The sequence below is a fragment of the Acanthaster planci genome, linkage group LG11, assembly GCF_054643075.1.
Source record: "Acanthaster planci isolate LZ-2023a linkage group LG11, COTS_SCS, whole genome shotgun sequence".
In the NCBI taxonomy this organism is placed as follows: Eukaryota; Metazoa; Echinodermata; class Asteroidea; order Valvatida; family Acanthasteridae; genus Acanthaster; species Acanthaster planci.
In genome coordinates this window covers 14,237,659-14,254,332 of record NC_141787.1, presented here as the reverse complement: position 1 = coordinate 14,254,332, position 16,674 = coordinate 14,237,659, and the positions used below count along the sequence as shown (strand labels likewise).

The 16,674-nt window shown below is 42.2% G+C and overlaps 1 protein-coding gene across 2 annotated transcripts; it reads right to left on the bottom strand.

Moving 5' to 3' along the window:
- Positions 1–470: 470 nt before the first annotated feature.
- On the bottom strand, positions 471–16,392 carry LOC110976391 (valine--tRNA ligase-like). Of its 2 annotated transcripts, XM_022229605.2 has the most exons (25): positions 15,785–16,391; positions 13,869–13,950; positions 13,163–13,263; positions 12,647–12,765; positions 12,072–12,236; positions 11,271–11,352; positions 10,721–10,840; positions 10,376–10,484; positions 9,766–9,945; positions 8,847–8,971; positions 8,364–8,467; positions 7,253–7,411; positions 6,970–7,060; positions 6,312–6,408; positions 5,924–5,994; positions 5,665–5,790; positions 5,141–5,245; positions 4,836–4,986; positions 4,312–4,439; positions 3,935–4,090; positions 3,324–3,530; positions 3,041–3,152; positions 2,537–2,709; positions 2,051–2,194; positions 471–1,556 (listed from the first exon to the last, which is right to left on the bottom strand). In XM_022229605.2, exons 1-25 carry the CDS (start codon positions 16,109–16,111, stop codon positions 1,488–1,490), a joined length of 3,303 nt encoding a protein of 1,100 aa, XP_022085297.2. In that variant the 5' UTR covers positions 16,112–16,391; the 3' UTR covers positions 471–1,487. The 2 variants fall into 2 exon arrangements, 1 of the variants encoding a protein (XP_022085297.2); XR_015427259.1 differs by lacking the exons at positions 471–1,556; positions 2,051–2,194; positions 2,537–2,709 and having other exon boundaries at positions 3,263–3,530; positions 15,785–16,392.
- Between the last annotated feature and the right edge of the window lie 282 nt (positions 16,393–16,674).

Sequence of the window (16,674 nt, the reverse complement as noted above, 5' to 3'; positions counted from 1 at the left end):
TTACAAGTTCTGTAATTTTCTTCGCATGCCTTTACTTGAATTACTAAGCGTTTTATGAAAAACCATCTTCTTATTAGAAACTACCTGAGGGTACCCCAGCAATACACTTTTAGGATTCATGCACTGATCAAACTTGAAATGAGTATTCTCAATCTACGTGGAAAATGAATTTTTACTTGAAAACAAGAATGATAAATAAACTGAAATATGTACGTATATTTGGTTGCAATTTCATATTCTGTTGGTTCATCACAAACAAGCAATTTGGCTACTTTTGACAGTTTCTGGAACAAGATTGGTTGGCTCTCCTGGGCCAAAAAGAAGAGTTTGGGGGCTCCGATAAACTTCTTGATCTAAACTAAAATGTTAAATTTCATCAGTGTTTCTCCTACCACCCCCCAATTAGGAAGCTACTAAGAAAAGATAAAAAAAACCTCTCAGAAATAAACACAGAATGAAAGAACACACAATGAAAGAACATGTACGTAATTTTTATTCACACTGATTCGCTCTTTTATCTTCCAGTAGGCCTATTACCTACCAACCGGCCAACTCTTTGAAAAAAAAATCCATTTAAAATGTTCCTCGAACTGGCAAGTAGTGTTGCAGCCCAGTCCAACGTGAGTCCTTTCACAAGGCCAGTCGTAGGTAACAAGGAATGTTTTTATCACACTTCATTTGAATAAATTGGGACAGGGACTTGGGACAGGGACTTGGGACAGAATCGACTCCAACACTCTCAGTTTACTTCATTAAATATTTTGAAACTTAGTTTTGCAAAATATTTGCGGAAGAAAATTTATGAGTTGAGAACAATGTGTGTCAGTTGTGGCTCAAAATAATACATGCAATAGTAGACTAAAAAGACTATGTTTCCCAAACATACTGTAGCATAATTGCAGATACATTTTTCAGCGCCGTCCAAATATCCTTCTGAACGGAGCAGTGAGAGGCAATTTGGAACTAGCATATAAACTTTGCTCAGCACAGAAACTCCTGCTTAGCTGAGTCACATTACCAGCTAAAAGCCATGTTAAAGTGTACTGCCCATAACTGGTATTTAGCTGATGCTGGTTAGCATGTAAATTTACCAATCAACATTTTCGGCAGTGCACAAGCAGCTCTTGGTAAAAAGTCACTGGGATCAAAATCTATCCACACACTAAGTGCCCATAAATTTGATGCTCCTGTTAAAAAGTATTCAAGTGGTGTGAATTCACAGTATCAAATTCCAGTATTCCTAAGATTAGGTGTACCAAAAAAAAACAATGAACGGCTACTTAACCTTCCATAAATTCAAAAAATAAACTTTCTTCTGATGTGCAGAAATGATAAAACTATTGAAGAAACCTTTTTGAAATTGGAACACATGAATGTGTCAGACACGATGTGTCACAGGACAGTACATGTAATGTGTTCTTGCCAGTTAAAAAAAGGTGTAAATAAATTCTTATGCAAAAGATTCGGAATGACTAAATGTCTCAAGGTCAACTGGCATCTTCCAACTGCTTGAGCGTGCTCTCCAGCTTCTCCAACTGTGACTGCAGACGAAGTGTCTATTAAAAAAGGAAAGTACCATGAGGAAGGTGATAATTTAAACACAGGTTGCGTTATTTCATTCAAAACGGGATGCAAGTGAAATGATATATAAAAACGTAGCCACCACATCTTCTTTTGCCACAACAACAGTTTTAACGATACATACATGTACTTTGTTAACCATCTTGGTTACATACTTTGATAACCATTTTGGGAAGAAATGTTTAACTTAACCCCTTCGCTACGGAGGACTGTTACTACCACACCACTGTGTGAGGATTAGTGCATACCACGCATACAGTCTATTCACCACGCAGCTACTGGTTCAATGGGGCCTGCTGCTGGACAAAGCCCTCCATTCAGGGCATACCACAGCTCAGCAGTCGTGGTCAAAATAATCCTGCCGTGAAGGGGTTAATCAGGATTTTCTACCTGTGCGAGTCCTTCCCAAGGCCGCCGTTTTGCAGCATTTGACCTTTTCTATGCATATCAATGAAGGACGCGTGCTTACCTTTTGTCTGTTAGCCTCCTGGACTCTGAGTGGTATTTTCTCGATGTCACTCTTTGTGGAACTCACGTGGTTATCCAGTTGCGTGAGCAGCTTCTTGCGTCGAGCGGTCAGTTTTTGAATTAAGTCTTCTGAGTCTATCGAGTCCTGAATGTGACATTGAAGAAATGGGATGACAATGACTTTCAAATCCTTTTGTACTGGAAACCGGTGATCACATCAAAGGCGGATAGTGTATGGCAAACTACAGCACAAGTTATCGTCAGAACAGCAGCTTCAAACAGATTTCGAAAAGTCACGAAAGTTTCATTGAATGAGGTTTACATCTCTAATGTCCCAAGTGCACATTCCGATGCAGCCAAGATGGAACCCTTCTTGACGTTTGACCATTTATAACTGTTAAGTCCACATCCCAATTACTCAACCCAATCCACCAAATTTCAAAGATTGTTTTCTTATTTGTAATCAAACAGTTTGATTCAACCTCACCTTTACACTGACATAAACAGTGCTTGAGTCATTTACAAGGCCGTACACCCATCCCGAGGGAGGTGGTGCGACTGATGTAACAGTAACACAGGAACAGCGAGACAGGGTTGCCATGGTATCAGAAAACCTCTCCAGCGTCTTTTGAATCGACATGTCATCTGAAACTATTTGAGCTGTTGATAAAAAAAATTTAACAAATATCCAAATGCACCAGTCTCCGCATGGAATAATAAAACCGCGAATAAAAGTTAAGCACATTGAAGTAAAAGTAATCTTTCCGGGGCCTGGTTTGCCATAAATTAAATATTACAAATCCATGTGTTGTATCAAAGCCAAAAGGACAAGTCCATTTCACTTTTGTTTTCCAATCCCAGCAACAGTATGACAATCCAAAAAAGCCAAATGCCTGGAACACAAACTGTCATTTGCAGGAAAAGTAAAAAAAAAATACAGCCGCAGAGACATTAACTGAAAGCACAACTTGTCTAAGTCTTTCTACCCTACCTGACGCCTCAGGCATCTTGATGCCAAACTCCTTCTGGACAGAGCGCATCGTGCGAACGGTGTCCATGACCAACTCCACTTCTTGCTCCAGCTTTGTGTCTCTGGTGGGAAACTGTTCAGAGGAAAGATCGCAGCAAAGTATAACCTACGACCTCGGAGGAAATAACCAATGGCAGATTGGAATAAAAATTTCCTGGCCATTAGAGGGAATGGTTTATTTACCATGGTATCAATGTGCCGTCCAAAAACTATGCAGTGCGAGGGTTTCATGCTCTCAACTCACGTGATTGCTGATTGGATACTTGGCCACACACACGCTGGGACAGTCGTCACCTTTGACCTTTGGTAGCCTCTGATACAGCTCCTCAGTCAGATATGGCATGAACGGACTGAGGAGACGCAGGCCGGCATGTACACAGTGGTACAGGGTGTTCTGAGCTGCTCGAACAGACTGCTGGTCAGCAGAGGCTAGGGTGCCCTTGACAGATTCCTTCAACAGGAAACAGAGACACGGAATGAAACTTTCTGGACTTGAACAAGTCCACAGACGTTGGGCAGGTGTTCTGCCCTCAAGTGCTCAAGGGCTACGGCCAGGCATTGCAGAAAATATTGCTCAGTGACACAAGTCTGCTCAAGAGTTTTGCAATAGTGACAATGCAGTAAAAATTGCCACACAAAATTCGAACAACTGACAATTAAGGGTGAGAATTTGTAAAGCCCAACTTTGTAAAGGAGTGCAGCTGTGGCATATTGTTTTCAAAAGTCATTTTTTTTTAGCCAAACATAATCACATGCCTGGGGCAAGCCCCACCTGGAATGATACCACCAAATTTTAAGGGTTTGGAGAGGGGTTTCCGCGCTGGGGACACAGCCAAAGTCTCGTGAAACACTCACCAAGTAGACATCACAGAAGGCCTGTATCCAAAACTGGTGAATGGCAGTGGTTGCCGTCGGGAACTCGTACTGTTCCAAGGCCCAGTTGCAGGCTTCAGCAGCCGCAGACAGCCTGCTGAGGATCCAACGGTCCATGGGCAGCAACTCGGAAGAAATCTACGAAGGTAACAGGACATGAACACTTCATCCGAAAGAATTTTCACATCTGTCAAATTCTGCTGCCTTTGCCTTTCTTTCAATACACAGTGGCTGCGTTCCCTAAGGTTCACAGACCTACAATACAAGTCCACATACAGGACTACCAAAAGAAAAAAAGGATACTTTTCTGGCCGACTACACATCTGGCCAATTTCCAGCAACCATTACTTGAGAATCACCTCATGCAGGGTCAGAGGGGTAAAATCCTGGCCCAGTCGATTCAGTGTGAACCGGACGGCATTCCATATCTTGTTGCAGAAGTGACGGTACTCCAGAACCGTGTCAATATTCAGATTCAGGTCTTCGACTGTAGAATGAAAGAAATGCCTGCCGTGATTACATTGATATAACTGCATCAAAAACAGTGCTCACAATTTATCCAGCGCTCATCCATTCCTTGCATAAGACCAAAGAAGAAAGGCTGGTGGGCAAACTATCACAACTTGGTACCCGACACCAAGGTAAAGACGAACCTATCCCTCTAAAATTGTTCGCACATGCCCCGTGTGATGCACACACTTACCTGCATGGGTTTGCGATGTGTTGCTCAAACAGAAACAAAATACCCTTGCCGCTGTATGAAAACATGTTTTCTCTTGTTAAATCACTGACCTCAAAAGGACGGAAAAAAGTGTCTTTAGCAGGAAGAATGTTGGTATTAACGTCAAAGATTCCTGAGTGCAAGCAGTCGGCCTCTCCTTACCTTGGGCCTTGTACGTGCACAAGGCAAACCGCAGCGCGTCGGTCCCGCACTCTGGTATCCCATTGGGGAAGTCTGACCTTTGACCCCTCAGGGCTATGCTCAGTTCTGGCTCGTCAAGCTTCACACCCGACATCAGTTTCTTGTGCAGATCCTGCGGAGAAAAAAGAAGAAACGATAGAAATCATGCAATAATTTGAGTATAAAACATCAAAGTGTCAACGAGAATGTTTAAGACTCAGGCCGAAAAAGCAATCGATGTCCGAACTTTCAAATCTGCCTCCTCCTGAATTTCTGTGAACTTCTACCTCCAAGGAACTTCCGTGGATCACGTCCAGTGGATCGATGACATTCCCCAATGATTTGCTCATCTTGCGACCATGGGCATCCCTGACCATGGAGTGCAGATACACCTGTCGACGTAGGAAGAGAAGTGGACTTTACTATCGGAGAGCCTGCAAGGCGGTGGACAAGAATTTACTGAAGACAGACAGCCATCGAACTTATCAATTTTTTTTTCCTGTCTTTAACTTTAATGTCTGAGGAGTCAGGTCAGCAAAGTGGGTTATATTCCTCGCCTTTCAAATTTGCAGCCTAGGACCAAATCCGGGCCTCAATCCACACGTAAATTGGGTACTCAGCCCCTACCAGATTCCACGGATTTCAACCAGAATATTCTTCTGGAGTTTTCCTCCCACCTCCAAAACCGTCACTACCTCTCAATAGCTCCTCTCTATACAGGTTTCTTCAGGCTTGCAAGCTACAGTGCCTATGATGCTTTGAGGAATCTTTGGTTATGTTATGCTGAACAGTAATCTATGATTGTCCGTACCTCGGTAAAGGGCAGCCTGCCCATGAGTTCACTGCTCATCATTACCATGCGAGCCACCCAGAAAAAGAGGATGTCGTGACCAGTCTCCAGCATGGTGGTGGGGAAATAACGCTGCAGATCTGAAGTCTGTAAATTGGCAACAAACGGGCAGTCAAATCTGAGAATAAATCCTTTGTGACCGACATCCAGCAGGACTGCAATTAACTTCCACAGGTTTAAACAAATTTTCACACTGGTTTAAAAAAAAAAAAGAAGTCACCTTCTCCGGCCAGCCGAGAATTGCAAAGGGGAACAGGGCAGAGGAAAACCATGTGTCCAGAACATCGGGATCTACAGCAGGGTAGAAAAATCCAGTACATGATACTCTATTAAGTTAGAATATCAAACTCATCACTTCATATTCCACCATGCCAAAATGACTCTACATGTACTTTCAAATTCCGTCTTTGTTAGACCCTTCCAATCACCTCCTCTTCTTCCTGAAATCAGATGGCATTCAGACAAAAAAGCAGCCTCAAGATCTAATCTCCTCTTTTGAAAGTGAAAAAAAACCTGCTCTCTTTAGGCTGAAAGTGAAACATCACACCTCTCCCCTCAGAAACATCAGCACAATGAGATATCACACAGGTAACTGACAAACCACTTACCTTGTTCGGCTTTTATTTTTTCAACTGGAACTTGGAATTTTTTAGCAGCTTTTGAAACAGCTTCCTCCTCTGTGTGGGCACTCACCCAGCAATTGTCCTGCATGCAATGGGGGAAACGACAGGCAGACGCATACTTTGGTCGACAGTGAACAGAACTGAAGGATTTGGGCTCTACCTGTTCAACAACCGATTCATTTCAAAAAAATATCTGGACATTAAGGCAATGTGAGAGGAAGTGGGTAAGCCGCTGTATGCAATGGGGAAACGACAGGCAGATGCATACTTTGGTCGACAGTGAACAAAACTGAAGGATTTGGGCTCTACCTGTTCAACGAACGATTCATTTCAAAAAAATATCTGGACATTAAGGCAATGTGAAAGGAAGCGGGTAAGGTGCTGGTGAAGAAAACCTACTCTCTGTATAGTACGCCTAACAAAACCTTGAACAAGAAAAGAGGAACTTTTTGTGTCCCTAGGCAAGGCATTTTGCTGTAATTTGGTTCTCCAAAACATGCAGAGAATGGTAGAGTGGATAACAGACAGCTTTAGAGCACAGCAGCAAAGATGTTCGATCATCAACAAAGTGGGGCAAGAATAAGTAGACTGTCTTTTCAGTTCTCTAGCCCTCTCGTTAACGACCCTGTTCTTAAAGGCTCACCAAATGTTTATTGTAAGTGTCATCGGAGCTGGTGATGTGATACACAGGGATGCGATGGCCCCACCACAGCTGGCGAGAAATGCACCAATCCCTGTGAGAGCATTTCAGGAAAAAACACAAAATTGTCAGAAAAACGTGTCACAAAAATGTAAGAGTTGGTCTCTTCATATGCAGGGTAGCACCAATGTGGCTTCTAACACTGGGCATTTTTGGATGTTGAAAAAAGGCATTGGTTTTTTGTTTGTTGAACTCTTTTTTTTTCAGGGGTGGTTTGGAACATTACCTGATGTTTTTCAGCCAGTTGTACCACACCTTCTTGTGAACCTCTGGGACAATCTTGAGTCGACCGCTCTCCACGGATGCAACTGCTTCCTGAGCCATCCACCTGGAGTCAACAAACCACTGGGTCTTCAACATCGGCTCGACGATGTCTTTGGATCGCCTGAGAAACAGCGAGGGAAACATGGGGCAAGCTTATTAACCGCTGATGAATAAATCTACGATCAAAAGAACAAATATTTCCGAGGCATTTGCCCCCCCCCCGACCCTCCCTGGTGTGTGTGACAACATGCACCACAGCCATTTAACCCCTTCGTGCCGGGAGACGGTAAGAGCCACTGTAAAAATTGAGATCCTCAGCCCACTTTTCAGCTATTATTCTCGGCCCACGCTCGAGCGATCACAGTGAAAGAAGGCAGACCCTGGCTCTTGTATATATGGTGATTGGCCTTTGTGTGTTGCCAAGAAATGAAAAGGCCGAATTTGCATCATAATCACCAGCGTCAAAATAGTCTCCACTTTGAAAAGAGGCAACGGGAAAGTGGAAGCATGAGTAGAGCCGCATGCCACCGAACAATGAGCCTTTTCAAAGCGTGCAGAGCACGCAGGGCCACAAACCGAGAATTTGGGGTTTGGCAGGTGGCCTTCGGGGCCAAGCGAGGCTGGAATTCTTGGAGTCGGCTTTCGGAATAAAAAATTCCCATCGTCAAGGGGTTAAAGAGAGTTGCGACATGAGTGTCTCAATTAATGGGCCCAACATAGTGGATTATGTCTCAGTGCACATGGGCAATGAGCACACAATAACTGCATGCGGTACTGTACACATAACAGCCCGCCATTTTGTTTCCAAATCCTAAGGTTGGCACAACTCTCTTTATACGGTTCTGAAAAGCACTAAAAGAGATGATTGAGGGCAGTGTGGGTTAATCATAGCTTCTCCAGTTAAGATTCCTTCCTTGCCAATGCTTCCAATCAATTTTACTGAAAGTCACAGTTGACAACTAACAGAGGACGAATTATGACCAAGGGTCCGACTTCATTTGAACTGGACGGCGTGCGATGCATTTGTGTCCGTTTCAAGTGGAGACATCAACTCCACTGCCGTATTTTTTTACCTGCACAGTGGAATGTCCATAGGGTGGTCCCTTGCCCCGACGAACAAACCCTTCTCTCTCAAAGCTTCCGCAACGGCCTTGCGTGCCTCAAAACGTTTCATGCCCTGATGAAAAAATTACCAGAAAGATTTTCAGTTCTGCATGCACTAGCCAGAGCTGGGCTCCCCCCTTACATCAAGTACACATCGTTTACGCACTGGACATCCTGGGTGTTGGATCTGAAAGTGCGAAACATAGCCTAGGACCTTCAGTAGGTCTCGGGAACAGAAATGAAATGACAAACGAGTACAGGAGAGAATTTTTATCCTTCAAAATTAAAACTACATCCAAATTCATCATAACTTTATCCAAACACTACTTACACTAAAAAAAAATCACGTGACCCATAAATCATATATTTATATTTAATCTCGATACAGAGCCACAGTACAAAATTCAGTTGAAGTAATGGATGGGCGACTTCTCTGGAAAAGCAAAGTTTACCTTGAATTGTCTGCAGTCCTCTGTCATGCAGCCCGTATCATTGATGACCGTGACAGATGGCAAGTTGTGGCGCTGACCTAAGTCGTAGTCTCTGAAGTCGTGGGCAGGCGTGATCTTGACGACCCCTGATGAGGAGCATATGGATATGGGAGATCATTGCGATGAAATCATCACTACTCAAGTGGTGAAGTTTTCCGTCCCTGATTCCACGGGTTCTTCCGACACCTCTAATATTAAGCACCGCTTCATTGTCTTTATCTAAGCAGGTGTCTTCTGGGCTTCCAAGCTACAATATCATGCAGATTTCTTAGTTTAATTACTATATTTAAGTTCTAATAAGTTGTGGTAAGTGTCAAACAGAAATGCAGCAAGGCGGAGGTACAAACAAACAGCTGTTATGATGGAATGAGCGTTGATCAGTCCATGAATAGAATTTGAAGGATCTGTAACCATACAGGTAGGATTTTGAGGGAGTTTGGTAAGTGTCAAACAGAAGTGCAGCAAGGACATCGCAAAACTTTATCTGTTGAGATATGATGGACCGAGTGTTGATGCAATGTGTGGATGGAATTAAAGGGATTCATACTCAAATGTGTAGGAGTTTGATGGAGTGTTGAAACTGTCATGTTAAAATGTAACAAGGTTGTGGTACAACTTTATCGGTTGAGATATGATGGACTGAGTGTTGAAGCAATGTGTGGATAGAATTAAAGGGATTCATACTCAAATGTGTAGGAGTTTGATGGAGTGTTGCAACTGTCAATTTAAAATGCAACAAGGCTGTGGGGTACATATGAGATGGGCGCTGGGGCAATGGTTAGGGGATAGTCTTTGCAGGATTTGTATCTCGAAATTTAGAATTCTTGAGGGTGAAATAGGCATCGTGACAAGGTCACAGAAAGGGTGTGGAAATTAATACCTGTCCCAAACTCGCGGTCCACCGAGGGGTCTGCTATGATCGGCAGTGACTTCCCCATGAACGGGTGGTCCACCGTCTGTCCAATCAGATGAATGTACCTCATGTCGTCGGGGTGGACAGCCAATGCCGTGTCTCCCAGCATTGTCTCCAGGCGGGTGGTTGCCACGGTGATGCTCTCATCTGTAAACAGTCAGATTTTTTTAGGCAGGAACTCCTCATAAATTTATTCCACCATCCCGAGCTCAATGAGCAAATTTAGTTAACTAGAAAACAAACCAAACAAATCTCGAAAGCCAACAGTTCTAGATGCTGACATGCATCTCCACATGGCAAGTTTAATAGCAGACAGGCCCATCACCAGACAGAAATAAGCCCACTCACTGATCACCAAAAATCCACATCTTGCAAACATACCAAATAGCCAATAGACTCAAAAACAGGTAACGGCCAATGGGGATGCGTAACACTAACGGCTTCACAATCGGCCAACTATCAAGTCAATCCACACCAATCAGAAGTTATTTTGATCATTCAATCAACTGGCCAACCGGCCAGTCAATTAGCCGGCCAGTATTGACAGCTACTGAACAATCAGTACACAGCGGCATACCTGAATTGTGCACAGGGTAGGAAAACAGAGTCAGGGTTCCAAATTCGACAGGTTCGGCATATCCAGGTACTGTCACTGTTTTTCTGCCATCTATGGACTTGGATTCAACCTTAACGGGAGATAAGCCAAAACAGACAATAAAATTCCAACTTCCAGTTTAAAAAAACTCTTGTAGATGAACAAAACTACTGTTCTTTCATAAATTGGTTTTGATAACAAGGCAGGTAATTTATATTTCTTGAATTCTTGCAAGCCAATGTTTATTCTCAATTCTAGCACTATGTCCAGGTGTAATGGTCAAGTATTCAAAACAGTATTTCTCTGATGCAATAAAAATGACTTTACCTCAATATCGGAGATCACCGACTTGAGAGAACAGGACCAATTAACCAGCTGGGTGCTGCGGTAAATGGTTCCGTTGTCATGGAGACGTATGAAGGCCTCTCTCACTGAGTGCGCATAGTCCTAGCAACACACAGAACAATTCTATAACAAGACTTGAAGAAAGAGTTTCACGACTGTAAGAGAAGAATGTTGTCAAAAGAACTGGTTGAGACTAGCTTCACACGAAACTGAGAAGGGAAATGATTGAAAATTGTTCTTACAAGGACAGTATCAAAATATATGGACATGGCTACCATTTCCCCGTGTCGGCAAACTTGATTGAAATTTTGGAATTGGTTGTACAAGACCATAAGAACTTGATTTAAGGCAAAGGACTCACAAAGGGAGGTTTGCTCAGGAGACGCTGGTAACCAACTCAATGTTTTATGTGATCTACGTAGCTCACAACCAGTTCACAACTTCCCAGGTAGAAGACTTGCTCGGCAACATTTTCTCTTTGGATCTGCATTGTGGTTAAGACTTGTTAGTAGGAACGGAAAAATTGTCATACCTCGTCCATGGTGAACTTTGACCGATCCCAGTCTAAGGATGCACCGAGCTGTTTCAGCTGTCGGTAAATCTCATCCCCTTTCCTGGAGAATTAGATTTGGAAATGACTGAGATTTATATATTGTTACACGGCAAATGTAAAAGGTGGCCTATAAAAAAAATTGGGGTAAAATGGTGCAAGGTAGTTCAGTTGGTGAACACTTCAGTAGCAAGGTCTTGTCAAGGGTACCATACATTGCCAGATGGGCAAATGTGCGAATTAGCAAGTTTAACCCTCCTTTGGTTTTACAGCACAAATGTGCACAAATGCCCACAGTCACTGGTGTGCATGTGTTTTCTATATGGAACACAAACATGCACAGGTTCAGTGTGTACACAGTAGACTGCCAACACAAAATGACCAAGGGTCTTTTGTGCAGTCCTCTTCACTGCATTTGGTTTACTGCACAATTATGCACATGAAACAGTGAAGCACAGTTGTTAGGCAGCACTAAAGTGCAGTTATTTCTAAGAGGGACAGTTGGTGCTGTGCACAACATGACACAGCTGTGCTTCATTGAGGTGTTTACCAAGTGAACCAAAGAGTGACTTCCGCATAGGAGTGGTTAAAGCAGGTTATTCATCAGTGACCCCATATTAGATAACCAGTTATTCGGTGGTCATTTTCGAAAGAAAGAACTGCAAAATGTGCAATTTCTTAGCCAAAACTTATTTTATTGTGAGTTTATGCAAGTTTTTTTACTAGAATCAGATACTGGTAGAAATAAAATTTGTCCACATCTTGTTCGGAAACAAAACTCACTCCTTCTTCCATTTCCACACCTCCTCCGTGAACTTTGCCCTGCCCAGGTCGTGCCTGGTCTTCCGCTGGTGTTGCCAGAGCGACTTCTCCACCATGATCTGGGTGGCAATCCCGGCGTGATCACTGCCCGGTATCCAGAGCGTAGGTCTCCCTCTCATTCTGTGCCTTTGGATAAGGCAAAAGGAAAACCAAAGCGCCTGGCTAATCTCACGCACTCAGACTTGAGTCCAGTACACTATTTTTCCGACACATGGGCCTGAAATGTTTGTCTTGCTGAAAATTATTTCAGGTTAAACAAGTCAAAAAATAAACCACTTTGTATGAAAAAGAATGAGCTTACCTCTTGTCCTAAATTTTCATTGAAATGAAGAAAACTGAAGTTGACTAAAGTTGGATTTGATTGCATGATTTCCGGACTACTGTTAAAGTACAAGCTTTCAACCAAACATGAGAGCTGTCCAATCCTACGGTGGTGGTTTCCTTATTTGTTAATGCATTCTTAAAACGAAGACGTACAAAATCTATGAAACATTCTTGAATTATGAGAAAACAGGGGTGTTCGACTTGAGGCTCACCATCGGACTAAACTATCTTCGATGGCTACCATGAGCGTGTGGCCAAGATGTAGCATGCCTGTCACGTTGGGTGGGGGAAGGCATGTGACGTAAGGCTTGGCGTCCGCATTCTTGCCGGCCTGACAATAAAACAACATACACGTACAAACAACACTTGTGTCAAGCACTTCTCATGGCAAAACAGGGGTTTCACTAAGACAAAATTGTCCCAAAAAGGCCAATAGCTATCCAAAAAATACCATCAACTTTATAACCATTTCAGTCCATGACCCGAAACACATGAGCCTGAACTGTTAATACCACATTTGATTAAAACCGCTTGCTGGTGTACAAAGTTCTAACAAAAGGAAAATATACTTGAATATCTCGGCATAAATAACATTACGAAACACAATTCAATGCTTAACCAGTGAAATACATTTCTTTATTGAGCTTAAAATCTCTCATGCCAGGGGGAGGTAAAAATTAAGCAAAAGTGGGGACAAAACCAAAGCTTGGGCCCCCTGGTCAGCCTACCGCGTACTCCGGCTTGAAGAATCCCATCCTTTCCCACCAAGCATACCAAGCGCTCTCCACGTAGGCAGGGCTGTAGGAATCCGGCAGGGGCACACTGGTATCTGAATATTGGCAAACGAAGTAAAGGGAAAGCCACTCCAAATTTGTGAAGTCTTTTGTCGTCGATAGGACATGGAAAATTCTTTCCATTTTTCTGTGTGGATTCTAGAAATATGTATGTCTCGGATACACTGTAAACCACGAATATGGGACACCCCAACAACCACAGGGAGTTATTTAGATCTTTTCAAAACAGAAATAGGACTGTGGAATCCAAACACTTTTGAACTGCTTAGCCAAAAATGAGACAAATGTTACCAGAACAATGTTGAACTGCAACAATTTTTTAAAAATAAGAATACAAATATTACATATATCTAAACATAAAATAATACTTAATACATACAATAATTGAAATATACATTCAAATGAATGTGGCCTTTTCCCTCAAATTTCATAAACTGGAGGGGACATAAATTGTTTCAGCATTGTCTCACTAATTTTGAGAAAACATCAAATCTAAAATGTGCTTAAGCCTAAAACCCAGTTCTCCAGAACGAATCAATTCTTTGCTAGCTTCAAGCATACGTGGTAGATTCAACTCCGGCAAGTAAACAGAATCGCCACTCTGATACCAAAAAAAAATTGATAAATAAACTTTACCGACCTTTCTTTTCACCGGGCATTGTCGGTATGTCGTAGGTAACAACCTCCTTCGGCCGCCAGGCTTTGCTTTGCTTTGCTCTGACCTGTGGAATTGCAGCAAAATCACACCTGGATCAATAACACAAGGCATTATGCATTGGTGTCAGGATCTGTGTGTCTGCCAACAGCAGTATCTGACACCCATGTATAATGTGAACCAGTGAACAAATAGAATATGCTTTGGCCACTGGTGCAGGAGCAAGGTCTCGAAATGCACTGGGATGAAATCCAAGCTCCTGATCATTTCACAGGCCAACCATTCAGTGTACAAACCCTGTCAAATGCTCCACTGGTAAGAGGTCACTAGCCAATAAAAACACAGCCAAGGTCAGTTGTACCAAGGTCCCCCCCCCATGTTTGATGACTTACTGGTCAGGGCAGGACAGACACTAATGGCAATCCTAGATCCTGAGTCCACATCAAAACCACCCTGTCCAGTTGAGTTGAGCAAGGTCACAGCGCTTCAAATGCCCACAGGGACAAATACCACAGTACCCATAGGTTATGTTTCACACCAAATTTGGGGGGGGGGGGGTGAAATAGAATTTACAGCCACAAGACCATAGAGCTGACAACCAAAAAAGGAAATTTTGCCTCAGGTATCAAATGGGAGATGTTGCATAAACACAAACACAAAACTTGTGTCAATTTACTGAACCATTTTCAACAAAATACTCTTCAACTTCCTATGACTTCAGTTGTGATCACTTTGACTTGACCAGGGGAAAATGGACCCCACTAGCAAGTGGGGCAATCATACAGATTAAACATGGCCATTCTTTACGGCAAAATACCAATTTCAGTGTGAAACAGATTACCACATCGCAATCAAAGTTCGGTCTTCTTGTCGATATTATGATGCCAGTTAAAGGATCATGGGAACAGTTCCGGCTGTCATTTGCCACTGTCACCAAACAGTGAAAAATCTAAAGCTTGGCTATTCTTTAAAATTTGCCCGGTGGAAGGGGGGGGGACCTTGAGAATGCAGTGGTGTTCGTCAGTGCTGATGCCGGGGATGCACTGAATTGAATTCAAATGGTTTAATAGTTCAATACATTTATGAAACAGCTGTATCACGGCGATGTGCTGAAGACAAATTCACAATAAAAGATAATATTTTCATAAAAGATGAAAATTCTTTATGAATTAATTTAATTTCTCATAACAATGCTACTAATAGTATTACAAAAATCTGGGGACAGTGGATGAGAGAAACTGTTTATATTAAAAGGGAATACAGATTACAGACAGAATTCAAATAGTTACAAGAGTACCACTAAGAAATGTGTCAATATGGGCATTAAAAAAAACAGACCAAGATGAAATTAAGACAGACTTAAAAAACGAAAAATTAAGGAAAATGAAAAAATAATATCTAAAGTTAAAATAAATTAGGGAGGATAACCCCATATAAAATATGAAGGGAGGTATTTATTATAATTAATTTTGTTTTTATTCATTAGATGAGTTAGGTACATGGAAGCGGATTCATTTTAAACTTATTTGGAAAATATGTAAGTGGAATCAGTCAAAGTGGGCAGGAAATGACATGTCAATCCCAAGTAAACATCACAGACATCATTTACATGATGTTTGGCTGTAGGTGTGGTAATGATGGTGGGTTACAGCATGTATGGAATTCTTTGTGTTGGAAATGTTTGTTTAGTATTAAAGAAAGTAAATCTTTTAAATAGGCCTAGGCCTCAGTTAATTTTAAAAAGAAACGAAAAGCAGAATTATAGACATCAGAAGCTAGAAGAAATGGGCTGGGCCTACCCCTAGTACTCCGGGTTCATCATCATTGATACCCACCCAGAGTTCTTCTAGAGGCTAGAGCTAGAGATGTGCACTTTTTTTAGACAATTCCACAGGCCTAACCTTTCCACTTTTTTGCAAGTGCGATGATTCAAGTTGGTCTTGCCTCTGTTGTCGTCTGCGCATCTTTTCAAGCTTCCCTTGCATCCTTTCAGACTTGCTGTCCTTTCCATCACGGCCGTCGGCATAGTTGGAACCAGTTTGGCTGCTAGTGCTAACACAGGCAGCAGTTGTTGGTGCACAGCCGTGACTGCCAATATTGGCTCTGCACCACCTACGTACATGCCGGCCGATTCGGCAGATACTCTCGTTCCGCAAGTAGATGCCTTTCTCGTGTACAAACCGGCAATTTATACCCAGGGATTTCGGTGCGATGCATGATCGAAACATTTCACCTCTGGCAAAGCTTCTTTCAGGGCAAAACAGTCTGATTTCCGTAAAGAAACAAGGGATTTACACTTGGGTTGCACGTACATGTACGGTCATGACGGTCGGTCATCGCAACATGCATGACATGGGCGCCGCCATGCTGAAAACTTAGACTCGTCCACTACAAATTCTAACAAACCTGCATGAGAAAAACTGTCAGCTATAATGTATGTACATACGCCTTAAGTATGTTACATGTACTTTTGAAGGGAATTTTTCAAGGGGTGAAGAAACTGCAAACCCCTATGTGCTTAAAATCAAAGTTTGCAAAACATTTGGATTACAATGACGTCAAAGTTATTTTCAAGAAGCCAACAAAAGTCTCAATTTGTGTCCTTATGTACCATTGCTCAATGAGGTGACTTCTCTACAATTGAATCCCCTGTTTTCTGTTAATTTAAATCATAATGGTTGAAGTGCTTACAAGTGATAAAAATTTTGGTCTCAAATATTATTTTCTTTACATTTATTACTCTTAATTTTTTAGAATATTTTCATTAACTATGATAGTGTAATCCACTGTT

Coding starts and splice junctions, on each gene's coding strand:
- LOC110976391 (XM_022229605.2), bottom strand. CDS start 16,111: ATGTTTCGATCATGCATCGCACCGAAATCCCTGGGTATAAATTGCCGG. Junction 10,841..11,270: donor CAAAGTTCACCATGGACGAG/GTATGACAATTT, acceptor GTGTGTTGCTAG/GACTATGCGCACTCAGTGAG. Junction 7,061..7,252: donor AACTGGCTGAAAAACATCAG/GTAATGTTCCAA, acceptor ATGCTCTCACAG/GGATTGGTGCATTTCTCGCC.